Raw genomic sequence first — 17200 nt, 5'->3', positions numbered from 1 at the left:
TGTACATAAATGCCAAACAGTAACGGTATAGTTTAGTTCTCAATGCTCAGACGGAAGCGATCAGTTATTTCTAAAGTTATTATAAGTAAACAGTTTTTCTTAACTTCTTTCCTGGATCTTTCCGCCAAACTCGGAAAACAACATTGGGTTGTTTTCTTCCGAGGTTGCCGGAAAGTCCCGAGAAGATACGATTGCCAGAAAAGTGTACCATTGGTTCTATGTATCTTATTTCAAAATTGAAATTACAGTTAAGACAGAGTGATTAAAGCACGAAAATGAAGTATGCCATTGTCGATGTAAGCCCACTTTAGATTCACCATTCTGAATTAAGGCCCCATATCCTTACCATTTTGGCTGAATGCTCAAGTGAAATAGTCTGATTACTGTTTTACCGGCGTCTCTCTGTAAACTTTTATACATTTTGACTTCTTTTATGAAAACCACTCTTGGCTACAATTTGGAAGGAAGCATTCACAGATAATGTAGATTCAGCTTTGTCCAAATCGTGATCACGAGAGAGGGGGTCGACTTTATTCTTTTATCACAAAGGAATATACAGAGTAAATTTTTTAAAAATATTCTCAAAAAACTAAACATTGCATGGATTGTGGATTCGTAATCATTCAAACTATTATCATCAGTTATATAGAGTGGGGCCCAAATCGGAAAGGAACCCCAGATAGTGTAGATTTTAGTTTGTCAATGTCATGATTTTTATGTATGGGGTTGGGTCACAGGGTCGAATTTTAATCGAGAAAATTTTAACATTTATTCTAAAAAGATCAAATGTAATAATATATGGTATATGTATATGTACTTATATGCAAACATTTTGATATAATGTTGAATCTCAATTGTTAAGACGTGTTACCTTGGGCAAGAAGTTATCCATTCCCAAAAGAGGTTCAAAGTTTCATTTTAAAGTTCTTCTTAAGATCTCTAATACACATTATTTGGAATCACTATAAAATCATCCTATTACAACGGGGCTCAATGTCAAACATAAGAATATCGGAGGAAAATAGTAAAACCTTTTATACAGAATCTGTTCTAACACATTGTCCATATATTTTGTATATGACTCCATGAATTTGATTTTGATATTGTTGCTCAGGTGAGCGATGTGGCCCATAGGCCTGTTGTTTTTATTATGCGAATCTTAAGGAAATTCGCCGATGAAAAAAATCGTTTTAAATAACCCTTTGAAGACGACAAGGATAGAAAAAAGGAATTAATCTGTTACCAGTAATACTATAAATGTTCTTTGATTATTTAGCGGTGAACTTTATCCTTCTTTGTGAATTAAAGATAACACAGCAAGTCGTCGGGAAAATGTAATTTCTCCTTAACTGAATATTTCTTTAAGCATGTTATGAAAAAGTATTGATATTGAAGACCAAATCACGGGTAGAATTTGGATAGTTGTCCGTCTTATCCTTGCGATTTATTGCATTTCGCACTCACCTAAGCTTGGAAACAAATTATACGTATTTTTCGCATTTTCAAATGAACTCGTGATATTACTATTCTTATCTTTAAATATAAATATCAGAACTACATGGAAATATATTTTCATCACCGTAGAGTTCTTAATAGAGATTACGTTTTTCACCTATTGTATACTGCAGGCAGTCGGAATACCTTCGTAATTCATGATATTTTTTATACATACTAGTACGTCCACACTCTAGAGGAAACAGTCTCTCAGTTGAAGATTTTATTTTTACATGGACACGGGCTTATAAAATGAAACCCTGTGATATATGTGGGCTAACAAATGCACAATGTAAAATGTTTTGAGTATATGTTCAATATGTAAATATTTATTTGTAGCATATGCGTAAATGAAAACAAATCTCGTATTCAACTTAATCCTTTGAGACACATTTGTTTGATATTAAAACAACATATATATAAACACAGGGACTGTCCAATATTGATATCATAAGTATTTTTACCATAAAACTCACGTCCTATTATTACTTTATCTTTTTATATTTTATCTTTTGGTAGTAATGATATATTATTATGTCATCATTTCTTGCGATTTGTTTCTTATTCTAATTTGTCTAAATAAATAAATAAATGAATATATTAATTAACACACATATCATATATGAATATTTCAATGATGAAACCTAAACTAGCATCTACATTTATCACCTTGTTCTGACCTTCCCGTTGCCTCCCACGACTTTGTTTTGTAACCAAAAAATGGACAGACTGAGTAGAATGCGAGTTACTAATGTTAACATTGATTGATAGGGCAAAGGTACCACGCCAGTCATTAATCTAGATTTTCGTGTTGCTTCACTGCGTTTTCTTCGATTGACAAATGGGTGAATAAAGCATATAAGGTTGCTCAGAAAAGGGCAGCGTCCATAAGATAAAAGGATGTCTTGTAAGTTACACAAGAAGAGAAAATCAATTCTTTTGATAAATAATTGGGGGGGGGGGGGGGGGGATTTTTTGGTCAATCTAAAGAAAACCAAACAAAGCGGAAAGAATATGACAATAGTGGCGTATTCCTAAAGAGCAACTCTGTATTAACTGCTTGTGTTCTAGATTATTTTATATTGTTTACCATGTTCTTGTATATAAGACATAAAAAATGAACCAATATGGCAGCAGAACCAGTATAAAATGTCGTTTTTAATTTATTTGTTCCACGGTATTTAAAAACCTTTTAAATGGAACGAATTTAATTTTAATTATGCTATACAAATTCAATAAATGAAGAAAGGTTTAATATGCAATGTCCGCTGCTCAGTCCATTAATGATGTCGTATGACGTACAAATAAATGAAAATATATTTCTTAATTGTTATCAGATAATATCATTGATATTTTGCATACGGCTATATTTTAAAATGATCAAGTTCATTGGTAGATACATGTAAGATAATAATAAAATAAAAAAAATTTACACAATTACAATCTGCAATTTATAGTATGAAAGTGGTTCTGAACGAGTTTTGGTAAAGACCAATTATAAATACACTATAATACTGTTCCTTTTAAGTATGTTTACTACAGTTTTTATTCTTTTTTACTTCTTTGTGTTAAAAAGCCATTTTTTTAAATTCTGAATATTACCTTCTGATGTTAACAAGGGGTCATTATCCTGATTACGTGTGTATGTACATACATACTTTGATTCATATTGATGACATACATCAATAGATGAAGAACTGAGTGTCGTTTTCCTGTACAGTTTCACACAGACATATTCAGAACAGTAGCTTGTTATGGAGATGGGGTCAAATGTGGGCACAATATAAAAATAAATTATTTTCTTCCTCCTGTTCGGAATTTCCATATAATGTTACTCATTATGAAATATAATTTACCAACGGTGCTCTTCTACATAATTTTAACATGTAATGGAACAGTAACTTGAAAAATCAATAGATTGTACGGGACGAGCCGTTTATACCCTGCTTCGTCGCTAGTTTAGACTTTACAGCCAGAGTCGCCGGGAGCATGTGGTTACCAGTCCTTTTTATTTTGGAACTCTTTCATATTGGAGATAGTTACATCGTATCGGATGAGGAACAACCAGGTAGACCCATCAATCTTTTTTAGTAACAAACAATGCAGTTTTTTTTTCACTATGTATAGAAAAACATTTCATTCTGCAATATGAAAACAGAATTTTAAAAAATGAACCCCCACAATTTTTCTTTTATTCTGCCAATGTTTATTTATCCTGTATTACTCGAACATTTGAAACTTTAGAAAATATATCCAAAAATGTATACAAATTAATGTAATTTTTATTAATGATAACATGTAGTAATAACGAACAAATTCATTTCAGTTTGTCCGTTTGTGGAATGTCAGAACGGGGGACGACTTGACCAGACGACCTGTCAGTGTGATTGTCCACCAAAGTACTATGGGTTCTTCTGTCAGAACGGTAAGTTCTTCGTGCCGCGCACCTGTCGCAACATTAATGATGTAGTTATACGACGGTTTGAGTGTTGTGATTTACGTTATATGTGTGTATTATGCAAGTACATAGAGCATGGATATAAACTAAACTATTCATATGTGTGTTAAATAATAGCTGGGTGTTACTGTGAATATGTACTACAATGAAGCAGTTAAAGCAAACTGCGTAGGTCTCATTGGTTTGAAAACAGGAACAAAAAGAAAGCGCCTTACCTGAATACAATGTAAACTTTTAAGGCTGAGTTCATTATATAACTGTATAATTTATAACTTATAATACAATTTTCCTCATGTCCTGTTCTTAAATTTTTGACAGAGTTTTGAAAACAATGTATAAATTCATTCAAAAATAATATAAGTTCAACCTAAGGGCAGTTACAGTTTCTAGCACACATCGCAATGATAACATCTCCTTAAATGAAAATGTTCAGATCTTTATTTCGAGCCAAGATATGTTGAGATGAATTGATGCGAACACAATTCAAGAGCCCAGCGTGACGACGGTCATTAGTTGATCGTTCATACAGGTAGCAAGACCCGAGATCAAGATAAATAACGCGATCTTCTCGTCAACGAGAGAAAGAGAGTTATTTACAATGGCAAAACTAGAATTCATCATCTATTGCAGCACCGGGTTTTTTTTTGTTGATTTTAGATAGTAAACGCACCACTTATTTTTTTTTTATGTTTATTTTGAAAATATAAATTTTAACACTCCATTTATTACTTGATTAATAATCTCTGTGGTGTTTACATTTACTTCATACATGTATAATTTAATATAATGAGATTTCATGAAAACACATTATTTATATCAAAAGGAAATTACAACTACATGTTCATGTATTTTTATATACTGTGAAATCATTAGAATTCGCGGTGGCTCCATTTTCGTGGTATTCGTGATTAGTCCTCATCAACAAATTAACATCCTCGACGAAAAGTATTCATAAAAAGTTTAGTTTTTCTTCTTAAACTGAAAACCGACGCATCCACGAAATTATACCCTCGCGAATAAGCAAAAATAACACAATTCACGAAAATTGACTCACAAAGTTAAATGATTCCACAGTTTCTATTAGTTTGGGAAAATTAGAAATGACGTCGATGTGGATATTTATTTTAACATTTGATATACTGAATACGATGTAGCTCGCTGTAGAACCATATATATTTCGTAACTAAGTACGTTATTGTAATTTGAATTTATTATTTAAAATCAGGCGTCCGTCGTAGTCGGTGTCCGAGACATTATACTATTTTTTTTGTTGAGAAACAAGCATTCAGTTGTTTAAATACACATGTATGTGTTTAAGTCCGAATCCATAGAGATTCGGTTTTGATAATATCATAATATTATATTATAATGAAATTAAAAGGATGTATGTAACAAAGGTTTCTATTTGTATTCAAATAAAGGGAAAGATTTATTGTAAGAAAATAACAGATACGTTGGTCCAAATGCGTTGAAATCGATATGCTGATTTTGATGCAAAAGACAGATCAAGAGACATACTACTAATGCAAACATGTTGTAGTATTGTTCGACAGGCTATTTAAAGAAAACTTAATCTTTCCCGACATTTCAATGATTCGATATTTTGATAATGAATTAATATTTTGCATGAACACATGTATATTCATATCTTTATTTGCATTAAATAGAAAGTTGTCATTTGTCACGATAACTGTCTGGAAAAAAAAATAAAAAAGGATGATGGGAAGAGAAATCTACGAAAGCCGAGAAGGATCATTCGAGATTCGAGATTCAAAATACGAGATTCGAAATACGAGATTCGAGATTCGAAATTCGAGATTCAATATCTAAATTAACCAATCAAATCATGGATCTGAAACCTGTATCCTAGCAACATCAAACTGTTCTAAATAAAGATCATTCGTACATGCTCTTTTCTACAAATAAATGTCTTAATAGCTCTTATAAAGTGGTTATAAAATGGTTAAATTAACATTGATGAATTAACCCCACACAGTATAAACAATTAAATTAGAAATAACACTGTTGGCTTTGCGAATCTAAGTGGTTTTGTTTGCCCTGTATGTATTTCCCCCCGAACAATTTTAACCCGAAGTGTATTCGCCCCAACTGTGTAAAAATCGGCTCGCGAAGAAAGATCTGTTTAATCTAAATGTTTTAGCTATGAAACGAAACTCAATGAAATAATCGACATGTCAAAATATAGGTTATGATAAAGTTTTAAACCATAAAAGATAAAATGATTTACAACCTCAAAGACAAAAATCCAGATAAGAATAGTGTATTGTAGGGTATGGCAATGCCATTGTCGATATGAGAGAGAGAGAGAGAGAGAGAGAGAGAGAGACAGACAGACAGACAGACAGACAGACAGTGAGTTTTGTAGTGTCAAATTCAGTTTTGATTTAGAATTTGAAATCGATTTGATTTGTTACAAGCATATATAGACAATAATTAAGCCTCTAAAAGGAGAAAAGAGAGGAGGTAGCTAGGGTAGGGCAGACCAACTAGCAAGCTTTAATTTTAACGGTGTTAGCGCACCTGTGATTTACATCGACTCTCTCTCTCTCTCTCTCTCTCTCTCTCTCTCTCTCTCTCTCTCTCTCTCTCTCTCTCTCTCATCACCTAGGATTTCCTTTTCCGTGAGGGGGTTTGGGGTATTTGTGATGTCTTACATTAGCTAGCGAAAATTATAAAAAAAACATGAAATTTTCTTTAAATTGTGTGCGGATGTTGTACTTTAATAATCTGTTTTCAGTATATACATTTCAAGAGGGGGGGGGGGCTATAAAGTCCTAATTACATGTAGTTAGCCAGTTATTCTGTCCCCACTTTGTTTTCTCTTTGTTTTCCAGGTTTGTTTTATTTGGCCCGGCAAATTAATATACAACTTTCTGTGTAACTCCATAACGATGCACTGTAGATAAATTATGAGTAGTTTTACTTTTGATAAACAGGTACATATCCGCACTTGATTTTTAATTTGACTCTTATAATCGGATTTAATATTCCAATAAATATAGGGTAGGAAAGAGTAGACGGGACTTTTTTGCGCATATCCTACTGTACCATTCATTCAACACAGGTATTAGCACTCATCGAGTTCGACTTGCTTTCCTTTTTTTCATCTACTGGATTTAAAGCTATCAATTTTTGAAAATATTTTGAATTTATGGCCTGATTATATATAGAAATAAGAGCTGAGCTGGTGCATCTATTTATCCAAATGGACCAAAATATAACCAAATGAATCTAAAAATTGACTCTTTTTCAATTCTAATCGGGTATATCCTTTAGAAAAATCTTGAACCACACACATTTTAGCAAATAAAACGACAATTGTTTCATTTTTTTATGGGGAGGGAGGTGGTGCCGGTAAAGGACATGTATTGCTTGTGGCAGTTGTGCTATACTCTCATTTGTTATAATAGGTAATACTACATATTGATATAAAATGAAAGTTTCAAATTACACTGTACATAGCTTCTATCATGCATTTTGACCCGTGCGATAGTTTAAAACAATTTTCAAAGCATTTAATGTAATTCAACCGATCATTTTTGAAATTTAATTTTCTGGATCCCCGCCTGATACGTCAGCCTTCTTGTATATTAGAATTACATGTACGTTGACCATATGTACACATTAACATAATCGGCTATGTTATTGGACGATAACATTTTTTATCAATGTTTTTGCAGGATATGTAACAAATAACAGTCTATTTGTTGGTTTTTGCACTGATTATTTGAGGTAATTTGCCGCCATCTTTTATGCATTCCACACACCACTCACAGTTTCTTTACTTGGTGTTCTGTGTGTATGGCGACAAATTGGTAGATTTGCACTACTCACCCCTTGTAGCTTCATCCTGATTATATTCTATCTGGCTAAGTGTAATGTAGTAGTATATTAAATACACACATCTTTGTTTGCAGTGCTTATTTACATCTTTAGAAATTTACTTACAAAAAAAGTAAACATTTGTATGACTTATATGTATTTATTGTCAATTTTGGTGCGGGGTGGGGGGGGGGGGGGGGGGGGTAGGAAAATACAGAGAAACTTAACTTGGCTGTGAAACATATACTTTTATTCTTTCTTGTTGATATATCAATGAATGAATTATAACAAAATACATGTACAACAATTAATTTTGAAATATTCATGCACAATCAAATTTTTTAAAAGTTTTACTGTTCTCTGCACAAGAAATCGGCAATGTGAACAAATTGGCACCCTATCATCCCTACCTTTAATTGTAGACAGTAGGTATCCTTCTATATTGAAAGCAATTCCAAAAGTAAGACTCATTATAAGTTGTTTACTGAGGAAAAGGAAAAAAATTGTATTATTTAATAATTCCGTATGATGTGATAATATCTCAATGATTTGTTTATAATCATAGTACAAGTGTATCACTGTATGCATACATAAAAACGATAAGTAATGCTTATATTTATTAGTGAAACAGGACAGATTATTTATATTTAGATTATTTAGATACATGTACTAATCTTCATGCGGGGATCTAGAAAGGAGGGGGTCAGGGGATCTGGACCCCCTCCTCGGGAAAATTGGAGCTTATTAAATTTACATAGTAAAATTTTTAAAAATTGGCCTAGGACCCCCTACAGAAAAATTTGCTACGCTTATGAAGTTCTCTACCATAACCGCATTTTTACACAAAAGGGGTGAATAAACCCGGGTTTTAAACTATTACTGGTGGTGAAATACCTCAGGGTTCAAACGCATCAGGTGGAAATGCACCAGGGCAAGCAAAATCACTTAGATCCGCGAAGCACACTGCATTATTACTAGTCTACTTAGATATTCTGTGTAAAAGTAAATACACATAATTATTTAGTTAGGTAGGGGGAAGTGAACATAGCATTTATTAAGAGTTATTAAGACATGTATTTGTAGGAAAGAGCATGTACGAATGATCTTTATTTAGAACATTTTGATGTTGCTAGGATACAGGTTTCAGATCCATGATTTGATTGGTTAATTTAGATATTGAATCTCGAATTTCGAACCTCGAATCTCGTATTTCGAATCTCGTATTTTGAATCTCGAATCTCGAATGATCCTTCTCGGCTTTCGTAGAAATCGAACCATTTTCAAAGCTCTGTAAAAATGTTACTGATAAAATGGAATCTTTGATTTGTAAAGAAAAGAAAGAACCAATTCATAGATAGTTTATAGAGAATGCATATGGGCCAGTGAAAAGCGGTCATAGCAGAAACAAAGATAAGTGATTGTGAACTAGTACAGAGATATTACTGTGGAATCATTTAAATTCGTCGGGGCCAATTTTCGTGGATTTTGAGTTTTTTGCTTATTTCATGGGGATGTAATTTCCTGGATACGTCGGTTTTCAGTTTCAATAAGATATCAAACTCTTCAAAATTTATTTTCGTCGAGGACGTAAATTCATGGGGGAGGGCTACCCACGAAAACCACGAAAATTGAGCCAAAGCAAATTCTAATGATTCTACAGTATTCTAAAGAAAAATGAGTTCATAACTACATGTAGGTGTAGCAAAATATTATGACACTTTATCAATATCGTACAAATGTTTCAAACAGTTTCACTAATGCTATTAACATTTTTATGCCCTCTCTATTTCTTTTGATGACTTAAACATCAGTTTTACATCATTATCATATGGAGACGACATCGGTATGCATATTTTTTTAATTCATATAAATTGTTACAGTCGCAAACTAAACGGGAAAGCGTGTTTCAAGTTTTATAAGTTCGTGACTTGTATTGGTAAGAAATGTGACACAAAGAGTACCGATATATGCATCAAATACAGATCACCACTAATAAATACAAGTCCTAATAAAGTTTGTTCAAACAATTTCCCTTGCTAATTCATAACACGGTCCAAATTAGGCTTAAACGCTTACACACACTAGGTTCTCAGTCCTGTTGATGCAATTGTCCATGGCATTAATAAACGTGCCAGCCTGTATAATGCAGTTAACTAACCATGACCTTTACAACTAGAATGGCCACATTCGCAATTGATGTACCATGTAAGCTATTTATGAAATTCTTTAGGTACATTAAACATAATAATACACATAGAATTAGAACTTCACAGGTAAACACCTTTTTAGGCATTTATGCACAAACAAACAGATATATTGCTTATTTTGCCAAAAAATAAAATATCGTAGAAAATTGTTGTCAAAAATAATCGCTCAGTTATCGTATTTAGCAAATAAACATTAAATTTACCGGAAATTTCAGCAGCTTTTGCACCCATTGAGATGGAAATATGAAAAAATCTAACATATACACGAAAGCAAAATATCTTCTAATTTTTTATTTGGCATGACATACACTTAATACAAGTTTTCTAATGCATAATAATCCATATCATATACATTTTGTTATAAGCATTGAATGCTAATTTTCGATGTCGTCGTTCCTATAACACACCAAGTGATGCAGACAAATTGTATACAGCGCGTTAGCGCCGGATGATAATTCGTCTGTACCGATTGGTGTGCTCTAGGACCGACGACGACATCCAATAATAAGCATTCAACAGTTTATTTTATCTCTTTGTTGTAATTTACAACATAGAGAATATTACAAACATATACACAATTTATACTTTATGCGTGAGAAGAGAAACAAAATAAACAATTATAATGGTTCTATACAAAATATATATGAAGTATAAATGTACAATTTTTTTTATTTAGATAAATAAATTCGAATTAATAACCGGGAGGTTTAGCCTTTTCGTTAACAATACTTATAAATTTACATAACTTGCTCAATAAGCGCACATTGTTTGAGGAAAAAGCTCGTTAAATTTAACAATATTTGGTCTAAATAGATAACATTTTGGTTTATTATACTTTCATGTTAAATACTGAAATCTGACTGGTTTAGACGCAGTTGGTAATCCGTTCTATTACCCTCAGCGTTAGCAACACACTTGGCAACGGGTAACACACCGAATTGTTACATGCGCGTAAATTATGCGCGTACGGTTCGCCATAGAATTCACTTCATTTCTATATAAAAGCAGTAAAATTTTCTTTAAATTTAAGACATTCAGTATAATAAAATGAATAGTGCCTGTTTGGGAGGGTAACTGTTGAAATTGACACCCCGAGACAACCATTGTCAACCGACGAGCGTCGGTTGACAATGGTTGTCTCGGGGTGTCAATTTCAACAGTTATCCTCCCAAACAGGCACTATTTATACAATATAATTTTCTCTTCGTTTTTCAACACAGTGCAACACAAAATATACTGAATTTCATCTCCAATGTCTCTTTTACATAAATAAAATTATATAAATAGTGCCTGTTTGGGAGGGTAACAGTTGAAATTGACACCCCGAGAAAAGAAAACCATTGTCAACCGACGCGAAGCAGAGGGGTGTCAATTTCAACTATTATCCTCCCAAACAGGCACTATTTATTTTGTTATTGTCCTCCCAAACAGACACTTTTTATTTTGTTATACTGAATGTCTTAATTTTTAAGAAAATTTTACTGCTTTTATATAGGAATAACGCGAATTCTCCAGCGAACCGTACGCGCATAATTTTCGCGCATGTAACAATTTGTAATGTTACCCATTGCTAAGTGCGTTGCTAACGCTGAGGGTAATAGAACGGATTATGAACTGAGTCTTAACCAATCAGATTTCAGTATTTAACATGAAAGTATAACAAAACCTGTTACTTCTTTCTATGTCATTCCATCTACGGTAGATCAGCTTCAAACAATAAATTGCCTATTGGTAGTACCAATAGGCAATTTATTGATTGAAGTTTGAAATCTAGCTAAAACTTGTTTCATATAATTATTTAAATTACAATTAACATACGGTTAGCATCTAAAGTCTAAATTAGTAAACAACTTATACATAACACCTTTAGAAGAATGATTGGAGATTGATTCCCAGTTTTGTTGAAACTGATCTGTTAGCTTTTGTTTTAAGATTTTGGTTATCCAATCATGATTAACTACTTTGGTATTCATCCAAATATTACTATTCCCACTGTCATCTAAAATTGATTTCAAGTTCTTTAGCCATTTGGATTCTTTACTATTTACATATTTAGCATAAAGTAAACTATACATTATGTAACAATATTTTGACCGTTTTCCAATATGACTACAAGATATTTAAAGTTTTTAACAATACAATAGTAATAAAAACACTATTTTTCATCCGTCCCTTTGTAAAAATAACTATTTTTGGTTTTTTTCAATATTTACTTCAAGTTTCCATTTTTGACAAAGTGGGAAAGTATTAAATATCGTCTTCAAGCCATCTCAAAGTAAAAAGTGCAAGCATATTTATTGCACTGAATATGCATGGTTTTTTTTTATTTTGAGTACTTTATCATTAGGATGAACTTGCAAATTGAATCTAGAAAAAGTTCTACGGGAATCCACGACAATTTTGGGAAAATAATTGTCACAAAAATGTGACATCAAAGCTCATAAACTTGGCTCTCTAATGAATATTTAACGACCGTTTGGTTAATCAGGGAGAAATCTCGGGTATCCTGTAATTAACTAACACTTATCTACAGGTAATCCCTTGTGAAGTTTCGATCGTCAACTTCCCAAAACGTATGCATGTATGTGTTCTATTGATTGGCAAATAACCTAGACGGTTTTAGATTATGATTACAATTGATAATTTCCCTGAAAACATAGATACACAAATTCAGAGAAATTTATTCAATCTCAAATAAAATGAAATTAAAATAACTTAAAGTATTATTAATAGCATTTTCAAGACACAAAATTTCTCAAACCTGACACATTAAACATTTAGAATAATTGATAAGAAAATTAATGAAAGCTCCAATTCCAGTGTCACTCTGTTAAGAACGTTTCCTTTCAGTAGCTGTTTTTAATGATGATGATGTAAATTTTGCATTGAATCGTTGCTTAAACGAATATGTAGCTTTTAAGGGGTTTATTCCCATTTAGCCAACATTATGAAATTCTCAATTTTCACCTGGCTAACATTTTGAATTTGGCACCTGGGTGATCAGCAGGCTATAGTCTCAATTCACATTTAATGTGTCCAATCAGTAATATGTGAATGGATTTGATTTAAAGATGGTTCTTTACCTGCATCCCATTGCCATTTAGCCAACACAGATCTACCTGTATTTTACGTGTATTTTCTATATATCAAATCTTGGCTAAGAGGGAAAACACCATACTAGGTACTAATTATCAGGTTGTAAGGGAAAAAATACATATAATCAAAACTAATCACGAGCTCTTTAATAATGAAGACACTAGATCGATGAGTTAACATTCACATGTTACAATACCTTGACTGCCTGAATCAAATAAACCTGACCACAGCAACTCCTTTCACCCGCAAAGGTTAGTAATCTGATTAGTAAGTTTGCCAAATAGAAGCATGTCTAAAGACACCAAGATTTGATATAGTTGAATCATTTCATGTTTTATAACAGTTTCCTAATATACGAAACAAAATTGATGATACCTTTATACCATTTGTAACATTTACAAATGTAAAGGTATCATACATGTAATTTGGTTTCGTTTATTAAGAATCAAGATTATTAAGAATTTTGAAAGAATGTTAGTTGTTAGACATTGTATTTTGCAAACGTAACTTTGAATAAAGATAGTTTTGTTTAGTGTTAACTACACAACTACAAAAAAAATTCCATTTAATATTCAAGGTTATGCTATCGAAGTACGATGTCTAACAACTCATGTTGTTATAAACATGACGTGTATGTTGAATAGTTTGGTTGTGTTTTCAAATTATACCAAAATCATACACGAATTTTGTTGCCATTTTCCAAAAAAGTAGTCCCATAACGGTATCGTCGACATTACTAACACTTTAAATTAAATTACGATATTATTAGAGCAAAATACCACCGACATTCGGCGGTTTCTCTAAGCAATAATGAGCTATTTTTACCAAAATAAAAATGTTTTTCCAACATGAAAATCAAGAAAAGTGAGCCAATTTAACGTAATAATTAAAACGCTTGAGACGTAATGGAAACTTTACAAATTTGATTATGCAAAACTGTCTTTTAAAAAATTAAAGGTGAAGTCTAACATTATTTAAAGCAGATGAATTTGCTATTCTTCGGACTGGAAGAATTTATTAGTGTTTGTGCAGTGTTAAGACTGCAGACATCGTATGGATAGCAATGTTTTTCTGTGAAGAGAAACATGCGGACATCACTTTAAGTTTTGAAGTTACAAAATTCAAAATAAACATTAAACCTTGTCTGATTTGTCTTTACAGATTACGACAGAAGTCTGTGGCCCGGTGGGACCTATGCCCTCCCCACTTCAATATTCGGCTGTCCTGAGACCGAGGCTAAAGGTTGGTCAACATCCTATGTCAACCTTACCCTCCCCGAGTCCTCAAAACAGCAGGAGTGGAATATGAAGAACCCAGAACTAAAGACCGACGTCATCGAGCCGAACATCCTAGGGCCCTACCATTACCGCGCCCTGCAGATGAATTTCTGTGTGAAAATGCCGACCTACTTCGAGGATAAAGAAGGCAATGCGACATCCACTGAATGGCCGAGAGGACAATATTGCATATACAGTTTCAATGAGACGTGTCCATCAGGTAAAAAAAACTTCTTTATTTTTTAGCAAAGGTACATGTACTTGATTTCCCATTTCACAAGATGTGTCAGTTTATATGCATTAAAAATGTTACAGTTTCCTTACATTTATCAATTTGTGTCTGTTTGGACTATGAAGACGAACAACATGGTTTTATGAGTTTTGGTGTTAATTACATAGCACTTTTCTATCAATCACTACACTGAATTAATCACGTCCTTCACTTATAAACCAATCATACACGACATTCCCCTAACGTTTAACTGTAAACTGGTCATTAAGAATGTAAACCGGATGACAGGTTTGAGAATTCCCAATTGGTTAAAAGTCTTTAATAATTCAATTGCATAAACGATGAACAACGACATTAATACACTGTATCTATTATCAACTACCACATAAAGTAATATACGGCTAATGGGTGGTACTTATTAAAGCCCAGTTTGACCCGGACCTTACACAAGTTTAAATACTGGAACTGCAGCTCCATCAATCTGAAGAATTGTTCACAGTTATATATAAATCATACCATAATGCCAAGAGTTTCTGGATTTTGAAATTGAAAACGAAAAATAGGTATTAGTATACTGTTATTTATTTAAAATTTTGCGTTTTGGTCTTAGAAAATGCAAAGTATTTTTATGCCTCCTCATTCTCCTACCTACACATCAAACAAACTCACAAATGTGTTCAAAATTTTATTGATCAGAATATGATTATATCTTGATCAAAAGAATACATAACTTTTCTTAAAATCTGCTTTATTATTATATTATTTATTATTGAACTTAAGGCAAAATATTGACTATTGACATTGTTAAGGAAGCAAACGAGAGATCGCATATCATATGTTCTGTAGAGGCAGTAAAAGGCGAATTTTATTTTTATTGCACTGTTCATCTAATTCAAAATTAGAACCTTTTTTTCTAGTATTGTTGTCTTTACTGAATATTTTATTAAAATTTGTTTCCTCATCAAATTTCTGCTGGGGATGAATATTATTTCAATACGGTAATCTCAAAAATGGTAAGGTATATGGGTAAATCATTTTCTTCGGGCTGTTTAAATATATGTACAAGACAGTGATTTTACACACTCAAAATTCACACACCAAAATTCAATCAGTAAGCTTTAACATGTGAATTGAACATTTTTTAACTTAAAAAATTCATTGGGCCAAGTTACCCCCCCCCCAAAAAAAAAATCCATCACAATTGCAGATCAGAAAAGTTGGAGCTGAATTTTGGTATCTTAAATTTAGCTTCTTTGCGTTTTAATAAAGAAAACAATGTAAGAGTGATAACAATTTTTGTGTGCAAAAAGGCCATAAATTCTTAATTTTTAAAAAAAATTATGTTCTTTCAAGCATAAAATCTATGTTCTTTCAAGCATAAAATCTGCTATAGGAGATCAAAATTTGATATGGTTTAACTGTAGGGGAATTCACATACATAATCATGAACATTAATTTGCTTGGGGTTTTCCAGATAATAAATACATGGCTATAAATTTGATGTTCACGTTGGCTGAAACACATTTTAGCTATTTTAGAAAATATGATAATATTACATTTGATGTTTTAAAATATTTACACAATAACTCTTCTCGGGCAGTAAAACTTATGGAAAGTAAAATTTACAGATGACAATGGTCAAAATGGACATTTTTAATGTGTTATGATAATTTCTTTAAATATTCATTTTAAAACTAAAAGTCAAGTTTTTTTTAACAATGTGCCTGCATGAACGGTTCACTTGTTTTGTAACGGAATGTAAAACAAAAACAAAATTTGATTCATGTAGAAGGATGAACATAATTTGAAGACATTGCATGATAAGAAAGACAGATGGATGCATCAGTATTAAAATTCAATTCAAATATAAAGTGAAGACAGGAATGCAATATCAACATTTGTTTAATAAGTTAGAATCATGTGTGTGAAGTTGGAAAAACCAATTTTACAGTATTACATCCCTCCCAATAGGTTTTGGATTGCGCAATGGAAAATTAATTAATATTATATCATGGCGCAATATTAACCGATAATTTTAATCTAAGCATAACGAAGGGGCATTATGAATTACGTTGTCATCTATCATGACATTTCGACAAATATAAACATATTTAGCAAAGTGGAAACTTACTCTTGCTCAGAGGGGTTTTGACTCAACCTTGACTTATCGTTTCAACTTCCCATGACGGTGACAAAGCACCCTCGTCTCTTTGGACAAAAACTTTTAATTACAGTTGGATACAAATCGTTTACATTTTATATTGCGACTTAATGACATATAATGTGATCCTCATTAACTTTTCATTAATTAATGAAAAATCAGATGGAGGAAACAAAATCAAAATACTGTGTTATGTTGGTCGAGGCTTCATCAATTCGTTCTTAATATTGTCCAAATATTTACAGACTTTACCAACGGTACCTTGACAATTAAGGGATACCAGTTTACTGAACAGGACATAGGGGGTCAAATTCCGGGGAACAAGGGACAAAACCAGACACTTCTACTCCAGTTCTGCTGTAGAGAAGATGGGAACCATTCGACACCAATTCAGCTTCCCAAAGAATTCCCTTTCATCATGTTTCAGGTGTA

General features: G+C 32.4%; 1 protein-coding gene across 1 annotated transcript in view; it reads left to right on the top strand.

Annotated features, from left to right (window-relative positions):
* The first annotated feature begins 3176 nt into the window (after positions 1-3176).
* Positions 3177-17200, top strand: part of LOC128157704 (uncharacterized) — a 45650-nt gene continuing 31626 nt past the window's right edge. Inside the window, exons 1-4 of the mRNA XM_052820298.1 lie at positions 3177-3562; positions 3821-3919; positions 14260-14595; positions 17014-17195. Of these exons, the coding sequence (XP_052676258.1) occupies positions 3484-3562; positions 3821-3919; positions 14260-14595; positions 17014-17195 (696 nt within the window). The 5' untranslated portion in view covers positions 3177-3483. The remainder of the gene's footprint in view (positions 3563-3820; positions 3920-14259; positions 14596-17013; positions 17196-17200) is intronic.

This window comes from Crassostrea angulata, chromosome 8 (assembly GCF_025612915.1).
Source record: "Crassostrea angulata isolate pt1a10 chromosome 8, ASM2561291v2, whole genome shotgun sequence".
Lineage (NCBI taxonomy): Eukaryota > Metazoa > Mollusca > Bivalvia > Ostreida > Ostreidae > Magallana > Magallana angulata.
The sequence above is the reverse complement of the archived record's forward strand: the minus strand, read 5'-3'. Positions and strand labels throughout refer to the sequence as shown.